General features: G+C 43.9%; 1 protein-coding gene across 5 annotated transcripts in view; it reads right to left on the reverse strand.

Annotated features, from left to right (window-relative positions):
* The window catches only part of FGF13 (fibroblast growth factor 13), a 511,145-nt gene that overhangs the window by 70,797 nt on the left and 429,516 nt on the right, over positions 1-10,832 (reverse strand). For all 5 annotated transcript variants that reach the window (XM_019521340.1, XM_019521337.1, XM_019521341.1 and 2 more), the window contains one exon: positions 8,788-8,891. In XM_019521340.1, coding sequence (XP_019376885.1) covers positions 8,788-8,891 — 104 coding nt within the window. The remainder of the gene's footprint in view (positions 1-8,787; positions 8,892-10,832) is intronic.

The raw sequence follows: 10,832 nt of genomic DNA on the forward strand, positions 1-10,832 counted from the left end.
CCTGCAGCCTAATGCTCACAAAAGCTTTAGCCACTTCACTTCATGGCTTTGGAAATTGATAGTAAAAAGAAAAAGGGGGTCATTTTCAGTCTGAGCTGTGTAGTGCCTGTTGTGTTAGCATTCGAAAAAAAATATTCTTGTAGGAACTGCCTTGCAATTCACTGCTGATTTTAACAGCCATTGCTTGCAAAGTACCAGTTTCTGCTGAACTGTATTTAACGACCAGGTTGTATTGTGCTGCATGCAGTCCTTGAAAGCCTTTGAGCAAAGCTTTATTACACGGTTGCTTTTCTCATTGTGCCTGGTAGCGTTGGCTCCGTGCTGGAAAGCCTGTTTCTAGGTCCTGACTATCCTTGGCCACAGGGAGAACGGGGCGCTGCACCGCACCGAACTCCTCCTCCCCCTCTCAAAGAGCTACAGCTTGCATTTTCTTCATAATACTTCCACCACCCACCAGCATCGTCCCCTATGGAAACAGGAGAGGGTTTCTCCCTCAAATTCGACTGACCACTTGCATTCACCAAAGCACCCTCCTTTTACCTCTCCCCCCCCCCCACCTCCCTGCCACCCATTCACGGCACCCCTCATTAAGTCCACCCCTCTGTGCAGACATTGGGAGAGGAAAGCGAGAAAGCATCATTTTAAAATGCCCCATATTTTTGGCCCAGCCTCCGGGATAAGACAGAAAAGCCATTTGTCTGGGCTGGCTGGGGATCTCCCAAGACGCGGCGCATCTGCACGCCCCCCTTCCCCAATGAAGTGACATAATGGGGCTGGAACGGTGAATTGAACCTGCTTCGAGCAGCAAGCTGCAAGGCTTTGCCTCAGAGGTTACAATCCAGGAGAGAGCTCCTGCACCTGGCAGCACTTTCTACGGAGATCAAGGCACAGCTGACACAAGCACCCTGGCAGGTGAGCGGGACTGTGAGCGCTCGGGGAGCTTGCAGCCATAGCTGCAAGGAAACGGCATATTTCTCCAGCTTTGGACGAGGCATCACGAAAAGGAAAATTCACTGCCGCTGTATCACAGACACGATCGTTAAGTTACAGTATGACGACAGATTCGGTACTTGGGCATTCGTGGTGAAACCTGATTTATACTGACATGCAAATTTAACTAGATGAAGCTTTTGATTATTTCTCCTATCTCTAGGTTCGTTCCCCGAGGTGGAGAAATGCTCTTTGCCAGTAATTCATTATAAATGCCCGAGCCATTACCATTAGCTACAGTGTGCCTGCACTGCGCTACTCAGTATTAAAATATGCACAAACTTCTCTTCTCTCCAACTTACCAAAACCAATTCAAAAAACTCGTTCTGAGAATGCAATCACATTTAATTGCTGCTGGCTGTAATCAACACAAAGGCACTGGATCATATGTATTCACAGTGGAGTCAAGTACCGGGTCCGTGCCAGTCGATGAGAGGGCAGATGGATGCTGTGCAAAGCTAAGTTACATATAAAATGTCACGTTAAGTGTTATATGGAAGTGCTCTGTGCAATCCATGCTCATGCGATGGGAAAGAGATGTTCAAAATAAGAGAGGACATGCCCAAGTTACACCTCTTACAGCACCAGTCCGAGCATTATACCTCCTTGAACAGCTAACGAGGCAAGTGTAAACAATCTTCTATGAACCTGTCATTTAATATATATATCCTTGCAAGATGCCAAGTGCCTTAAATTCCCATTAGAGCCAGTGAGAGTTAAGAGCATGCTGCATCTGGGGGAGCCTAATGAAAAAAGGCTCAGTTTTGCTTTTCACACTCAGGCAGCACCACTCCTGAGTGAGTGTGCACGTCTCAAATTCTTTCAAGGGAAGGCTCGAAGGAGCGAGCACCTGTAAGGAGTTGAACCATCGTGCTTCAAAGGTGTGCTCGGCTCTGCAACAGGGCCTGGCCCCAGCAGCATCCCCACCCCCTGGCCCAGGCTTCTGGCAGGGTGCAGACCACACAGCTCCCAGTAGTCAGTCCTGGTAAGTGTGTAGGACCTCCTGAAACATCAACACTTTCCCTTGGCCTCTCCTAGGGTGCCCTACAAGCTGGCCCGCAGCCTGTACTATGTGCAGACACCATGTCGTCTGCAAAAGGACACAGTACTGCTAAATCAAAGGCAGGTATTTGCAAACCTGGCTGAGGCACTGCTCCTCCGGCAGACATAATCACATGCCACATTCAATTGTTTTCAAAACCAAAGCCATGTTTTTTTTTTATTTTAAATACACCGGTCGAACTGTCCAAAAAATATTCAACTTCTGTTAAACAGGAAGACTCTGTTCCTTGCCCCTCACTCCTCTTCGCATCTAGCCGACAAGTCACAGGAGGGATTCTGACCAAACTTAAAACATGAAATCACCTTGGAGGCAGAGGAAAAAGAAAGGTTATTTTCAAAGGGTGAATATTTAGAAAACCACCAATATGGAAACGGGGCTTTACATGATGCTGGTTTTCAACTCTAACTAGGGAACTCGCAGCCAAATTCATTGCAAGAACAGAGGAAAACTCATTGTGCCTAATTTCAAACAGGAATTCAGCCTCTGACTCAAACACGGTGTTTTTCTTAATTAGGGTTCCTTGCATATAAATGAACTCCAAAAAAAATTGAAATCTTAATCCAGCCAGTGAAAGTATTACAGAAAAGTACAGAAACAGTATTACCCAACACCTACACCTTCTCATTACATCTTCTTTCCTGTTCTAAAACAATCGACATGCATTGTCCACGTTAACCGCTTCAACCACCGCCCGACAGATGTGGGGATCATGCCCTTTGAAACATAACAGGGTACTTAACATCGAGAATTTCATGGAGCCTCTGAGCATTACAGTCCCTGCAGGGTTTGCAAAATCCGATAATTTTTTTAACAATTAAAAAAAAAATTAAGAGGACCTCAAAAGCTCCCATTACACTGGACTTTTATCCATCCGAAAAACTAAAACCCTAACTTAACCATGCCACTGCTATGTTTCATGTACTATTTGAGGGAAGAAAATGCCTTGCAGAGGGACCTGGCTGGGTCCTTGTTTACAAGTCAAGGTTTTTGTGGCTAGGAAGGCTATGTTTCACTTCCTTTCCTTGGCATGCCCTGATCTGTCCATTTGGTTTTCTTACACGAGAGCTCCTTTCAAGAAATCGGCCCAGGCCGAGCTCTACACGCAACTGCACCGTATCCCTCCACGGAAAGCAAATATGAAAACAAATGAGCGTGGTTGCTGCCGTTGCCCCCAAAGAGCTGTACGACAGGCTCCGTACAGCTGTGTTTGTGACAAAGTCAGCATTTCTCAGCAGTTAGCCGTTGTGCATGCTTCTTCCATCGTCTCTCGTTAAGTATTGCAAGCTCAAAACGCCGTGATACCACCTGCCATGTTCACCCATGGGCACAGGCTGACTTCTTAGATGGAGGCTGCTGTAGCCCCTTGGCTTTAAAGGAAGTGGTGTTACTAAAGGGGACACTACATAGCTATAAAGCAAGGCGTGGGGATGGCAGGGGTAGATGCGCATGCTTTCTCTTTGGGGACTTTCAGCAGGCACCCCCCAATACTAGCTGATGAGGAAGCCTACTTTTATAATGTGCTGCCCTCTTCACCTTGGCCTTAAGATGCAAAAAGCAGTGAAGGGGAGGAGGACCCAACCATACCCATTGCCAGGGCTGAAAACATGGGACCCTGGAAGCAATAAGCATCTCCGGCTGCATAAGGACATGGCTTCACTCACAGGCCTGGCTATTAAAGGGTAGTCTCTTGCACAAAACTGCTGTATTAGTGAAATAAAGAACTGAGCAAGCAACAAATATTTTCATGATGCCTTCCCTGCACCCCGCTATGGAGGATCACTACTTTATACTACCACAGACTCCAAGAGAAAGAGACTTTCTCTGGGTTTTACAGGCAATTCCACACATCATGGGAATATGGGGGAAAACCATAAACCTTGCTAGTCTTTTGGTCACAGACTCCGCTACCTGGAATGAGAGAGCAAGCAAGCATTCATCACTATCAGAGTAGCATGGATGAAGCAGCGAGACGTAGGACTTGGTTTTTACCATACTAAACGCATGAATCAATACATGCATTGAGTTGCTTTACAGGAGAAACATATATTTCACTTCGATGGGAAGCCAGAGAGAAAAGGCACATGAAAGCCAATCCATCCCGTCTCAAGGACAGAGAAGACAGCCATGCACCATGAATTCATGGACATGCAGTGACATCAAAACCGACTTGTATAAAACACCGACGGCTCCTTTTGTAGGTACCATGTTACGCTAATCCGCTTCCAGTGCGTGTATGTAAAACCCACGTGCTGTCACATAGTTATTTAATAAATCATCATTATTTTAAACGGATTCAATCTCGCGTCCCTGAGGAGCTTTTAATAATTACAGCATAGTCCTCATTTGGCCTGTAACTTGTGGATGTGACAAACCTTTGAGAAAAGCCTGGCTGGCAAGCGTGGGTATCTGCTGCGGTCTGCAGACCTCTCACACACAGCAGATTTCCTCACGGAGCAAATCCACCTTGCCCACAATTGCAGATCACCGGCTTAGGAGCAAACCATCCTGGTGATCGTAGCCCTGTGGGCCAAAAAGAGTGCCAAACAACAGACCAAATAAGCTCCTAAATAAACTTCCGGTTAATGCCGACGTGACTGATTAACAGGGAGAAAATATTTTTGGGACATGTAGGATATTCAAGGCAAACCCCATTGACCCCGCTGCCAGAAAACTCAACTGCAAAGAATGCACCATGCAGATTTCACATCAAATGCAAGGAGAAAGTCTGCCAACAGCTGGAAAGTGAATGAAAAGTGGAGTAAGTACCAGCAGTTGCCTTTTTCAAGCCAAGAAGCAGGGGATGCAGGCTCTTGGTTCCTCTGTGCCCAAATGCCTGTGCTTTCCTTGGGGCTTATGGAAAAGCACTTTGCTGGGACTTACTTTATCCTGTTACAAAACAATGCCCATTCCTATTACTGGGTAAAAGTCAAAGAGGCACGGGAGGAAGACGCAACAGGCTCTTGGTTTAGACGCTGGACTACGGCTTGCCAAACCACTCAAACTCTAGCAATGCAATTTAAAGCAAGTACCAGTACGGATACCTGGTGGAGGCCGTTTCAGTCCCTGCCATGGTGGGAACAAGTGGCCATGCCTGAAAGTCACTATATTCTCTTTCCATATCAAATGACTTAGTGTCATTTCCCTCTGGAAACTACACATCTACTATGGCCGCAGGTGACTACGATTAAAAGCAGTTGGTCCAAAGAAAACATCCTCAGCTGATGTAAATTAGCCTAGCTCTTGAACTGAATGAAGCTATGCCATTTATATTGGCATATAGCTGCTTTTTTGTTTTTTGTTTTTTTACAGTTTCTTATGTATATAATCAGTCAGTTAATTCCTTGAGGCCCGGAAAGGCCTGGCAGCACATAACTGCAGTCTGTCTAAACTCTGACCATGACTTAAGCTTGACCTTTACATTCAAAAAGCCCCAAATGTCCAGCAAATAAGGTAAAGACAGAAACCCAAATCATAGGAGAAATATTAAGAACTAGCATGGAAAATCTCTGGGGAAAAGAAGATCAGTGTTAATTGCCTGTAAAAAGTGTCCATGAAAGTGTATTTTAGAATATAAGCTTATGGCTTCTGGCATGTTTAGGATTTACCAAGACCAACCATTCAGTAACTACGAGTGCCCAGGAGGTCTAGACAGACATTTGGACTCCTGGTTGATAGCATTTGTTTGTGTAGTAAAATATAATACACCTAACAGAGAGGACCACAAGGTTGCCATCACCCCCCCCCATCATCTTAAAGGCTACTTTAAGCATCTACAAAAACCTGCTTACATTCAATTCACTACCAATTTTTGTGCAACTTAATGAGCTCCCCAGGCTAGGGCTTAGGTTGAGAAGGCCATTTTGCAGTGTGAGAACACAGCTGAATGACAAAAACGTTGACTTCAAGGTAAAGTTGATCCAGCAATGAAACACAACTGACATCATTAATACATTTCTTACCACGGACCCCACCTCTAAACCCCCGGACTTTGCTTTCCCAAGGCAGAGCTGGGTAATGTTGAACGGGGTTTGTGCTAGACAAGGCAGATGTAACTACCTATTACATACGTGGGATTTTATTGAGGCTCCCAAGTGTGAGTGTGGCAAAATCCAAACTATAAAGCACATCACGGACAAATGTCTTATTTATCATTTTAATGGCTGCATTGAAGGCCTGCGCCAGGCTACTGATGACGCCTTGCAACAGGCATCAAATCTAAAACTGTCACTCTAGCCTTATCCCTCGGTGCGTTGTTTATAGGCTCTTCCGTCACCCGGTTGCCGTATTCCATACAAATAAATACATACCGAGACCAAGAGCTCAGGTGGGATTTAAATATAAGCTAGCAGATGGGATCATCGGGATAACAATGAATGGGAGACTACTATGGCGGCATGAATTCACATTATAATGGCATGAAGCATTAAAAACACAATATTAACGGATGCAAGGAAAACGCGTTTCATCCTGCTGGTGTTGCATGACAACTTACAGGCTACAAGTTACTTTTCCTAGTACATTGAACTGCTAGAACAACAGTGACAGTGACGGCTAGGACTTCTACCCAACATAATCGAGAAAGCCACTCATTTGGTTACCCGAGCAGGACTTAATCCACAGAGCTTCACTGATTTCAGCCAACATCTCACCCGATAAAACACTACACAGAAGTAGGAGGAGGGGTGGCAGAAATGGGGCTCAGCATGCCTTTCAGTCTACTATCTAAACTAGTCTGTGCATATGTAGAGGGTTCACTGTAAGCTGGATTTTGCCCATATACCCAAAACTGAACTGCACCATACCGAACAAACCTTACTACTGAATCACAAAACCTTGCTCAGTAAGTCAGCTACCACTTAACTAGGCAAAGGGTGGCAGAAACAGGCCTTATGTAATGCAAGGAAATACAACGCTGGCTCGGTGGGGGGTGTTTGGAGTCGAGATAAGAGGGAGACACATTAGCCACAATTCTCGATCATCCTACACCGGGGAGAGCCAATTATACCACGATGCAAAGCAAGTGCACATGAGAATAGCAGTACTCTGCACTGCTGTAGGTCGTGTCGTGCTGTGTGACTCCATATAATCAGATCATGGCCCCTGCCCTGAAAAACGTGTCCTCGGTTCTAACAGCACGAAGCAAATTGCCAGAGCAAAACAAAATTGGCTTTAAATGACTGAAATTTGACTATAAAGTCTAGCTGGGTCTCATTTGCTTTTACCCTGGAAAATTCCAGGGAAGAAAAGATGAAAGAATGGTTCCCCAAGTCAGCTTTCAAGATTGCAAGGGGAAAAAATGATGGATCGTAATAAGCTCATTTCAAGTTTTAACTTTTATCAGTGCTAAACTTGCCCGAGGCAATCGAGCCTTAAAAATAAGTAAATAACTTGTAGTGAATACCAGTGAACATTTCAGACCAGTGGGTAGCCTATAATTAGAACGCTACCAGTTTTTCAACCGGGAGATTTCTTATTAAAAATGGACACAGCCACCCACCTACATACTCTATATTTATTCATTTATTTTTATAAATCTAGCTACCTCTCCATCCATCCATCCATCACGAGTATATAGGTTACATATTTTTTTTCTCAAAATCATCCCCCCTTTCCAGAAGTTTTTCCAACAATTTTGTTTGAAATTTTTATCAAAAACATTATCATCACCATTAAACAAACCATTTCTCTGATGGCTCGATAACTAAAGCTGGGAGATTTGAGCAGCTAATTCCATTAGCCTCTTTTGAAAATCCCTGCCAAACAAAAATGACTTTCTCTAATCCCTTTTAGCAACAGAAATCAGAGGTGTTTCAACGTTACAGGAATATGAAAACATCTTCAGACATGAGAATGATTTGTGAACGTGTCCCTTTTCCTTCCTTACAGCTCAATTTGCAGTGCAGATATAACCTCAGTCTCCCCAGCCAAACAAAGTTTTTTTTTTTCCTTTCTGGAATGTGTGAGGGATGGCTGGAATCAAATTCTGGAGGTTTTCATTAATTAAACTCATTAAACTTTGGCTCTAGCCCATCTCTAGTTATGACGAACCTCTTTAAGTAAGAACTAGCTCAGATGCTACCAGGCACTATTCAAAATGGTATCTTTCAAAACGTACACTTTTTTTTTGGTTTCATTTATATGCACAGGGCATGTCACCATGTGCATTTATTGTGCAGTAACTTACTACGCAGTAACTGGTTTTTAGGCTGGCGTCTACACATGCAGCTATTAAAGCACAGTAACGCTGTGTGTGGACTGACTTGGAACTAAAGTTAGTCCCAAGTCAGTCCACACACGGTGCCACTGTGCAGTAAGGTGTCTACACGTGCATTACTGCACAGTAACTAATAGGGCATAAATTTGACGTCTGCATGACGCAGGCATCAAATTTAAGCCCAAGTTGGTGCAAGTCACCACAGTTACTGAGCAGTACAGATGTGCAAGTGTAGATGTGAGCTCATGCTGTGCAGTAATTTTTGGTTATTGCACAGTAACCTAAATTACTGGACAGTAAATGTGCACGTGTAGACACATCCATAGAGAGCAATAGTTTGATACACTTTATCAACAAAGGTAATGTTTCTTACATTTAGCAGCCACCTAAAAAAAAGGGTGCAGAGATGTAATTCCACACTTTGTTTTGCATTCCCGTCTGTAAAAGTTAGAACTAGATTCATTGACATTTAGTTCGGGTAAAAAAAAAACCCCAAAGCAATAATAACATGGTTACTTACTGATGTGTATAGGTATCCTTCACTGTTCATTGCTAAATATAATTTTGTTTGAACCCCCTGAATAGCCACCACTCGTAAACCCACAGGGATGAGGTTAAACAAAGCTAGGAGGGAAAGAAAAAGAGAACAAATAGAAACATTAATTTCTTTTTTAGTTTAAACATGTTGACATAAGACAGACAATTCATCTGTAACTGTGAGACTCAATCGGAGCAGGTCATACAAACCTTTCTGTCCATGGTTGGTAGCAGTAATAACAACATATAGCTTTAACATTGTGCATCTCATTGGTAACTCGAAAGGTGGTTTGACTTACTCACATTATTTACATTTTACAGACAGGGAAACTGAGGCACAGAAAGCTGATGCGTCTTGCCTAACATCCCCCAACCAGGCAGTGACTGAGCTAGGAAATAAGTTGCCTGCAACAGACATGGGCAATAGTTTTAGGCCAAAAACAAATTGTCAAGCAAGGCCACTACGGGAGGGACCAAAACCCATTGGTGAGACTGGGTCCAGTTTGGTGATTAGCACCAGTGCAAAAACAGGGAAGGGTGGGGGATTTAGAAAAATTTAGGCATTTAAATGACACTCTCTTTTTGAAACAGAACTACATTTTAAAATATGGAGGGAAGCCATCAGAATAGGGTGGGGAACCCTGGGACAAAACAAATGTGACTGTTCACAGGATAAGCCTGTGCTTTCCATGCTCTTGCACCATTTGTGCCATAACAACGTCGGTGTTTGCAGGCAGCGGGACTTCTATTTAAATAACAAGGAAATGGGGAAGTAGCTGGCAAAGTCAAGAAAGAAACAGAGCTCTGCCTGAGCTCAAATTCCTGGCCACTGTTAAAGGGTGTAGCAGCTTGAACACAAATAGAGTACCACGTACCTACGAGGTCCTGGGCAGGATTAAAAATGAAGCAGGAACAGGAAGGCTATGAAAACTCACAAGAGATGGCATTATAACCCATAGCTCCCCACTTAGACTGGTGTCTAAATGCAGAGCTAGGATGAAGGTTGTGCTGGAGGGATACTGTAGCTGTGATGGATCACAGATTACACGAGAGGCCCCAAAACGCCCTTGCCTCTTGAGCAAGGATAAATGAATGCTGCATTAAATCTTATTTCCAGTGTGTTATTACTTGGAAGAGTTTTGGTATTGCTGGTTGTTGCTCAAATGCCATTTAAAACCACATGGCAAAAAAAAAATCCTTTTTTTTTTTAAATATACAGAAGTATAAAGGAAAGCAACACAAAAGCTTCAAATTCCCTTCTCAAGCTGACAAGCCCCAATGGGTGACGTTTAATTAAAAACCAATGTTCACCTTAATCGTATTTAATACAGACCCTAAATTCTGGGCATGGGGGACAGTATCAAAAAAGACTTGGGAAAAGAGGAAATGTGATTATATTCTCCTTAAGGAAGGTTACATCTAGTATGAGAGCATGGAAATGCCCATAGCACCATTGATGTCCATGGAGTCTAAGCTATTTGTGCCAACAGAAAATTTAGTCCCAAACACTGCCGGGATCTATCCCTGGCTTAACACAACAGTGACAGCTCAGCCTAGCTAGCACAGGTGGCAAAAGCAGCAGACGCAGCAGCAGAAGTCTTAGCATGTTAGCAGCCCAACTACAGGCCAAGACTTCCTGCAGGTATAAACCCTGATTGCTCATGCAGGCACCAGCCAGTGCTCCACATCTCCAGTGCTATTCTGCCCCATGCTAACTGGCAGAACCGTGCTGCGGTCACTCCGCAGACTGCCCTGTAAACACGTGAACTTGGACCGTCCACCTTCCTCTTCCTCACTGCCTGTCCAAAGAGGCTAGATAACTAGATCTAGTGGAAATATCTAGCACCAGAGGATTGTTTCCTGCGCGGCAACAACAGTGCATCAGAAACATGGTGCTGCACAAGAAAAACATTTAAACAGCAATATTTGGCTTTCCATGAAATAATCTTCAGAAAATTAAATATACATATTTAATTGGGCCCAACTGGGTCCTATACACACACACACACACACACACACACACACACA

This window comes from Gavialis gangeticus, unplaced genomic scaffold, assembly GCF_001723915.1.
Source record: "Gavialis gangeticus isolate Ggan-Ray unplaced genomic scaffold, GavGan_comp1, whole genome shotgun sequence".
NCBI classification, from domain to species: domain Eukaryota; kingdom Metazoa; phylum Chordata; order Crocodylia; family Gavialidae; genus Gavialis; species Gavialis gangeticus.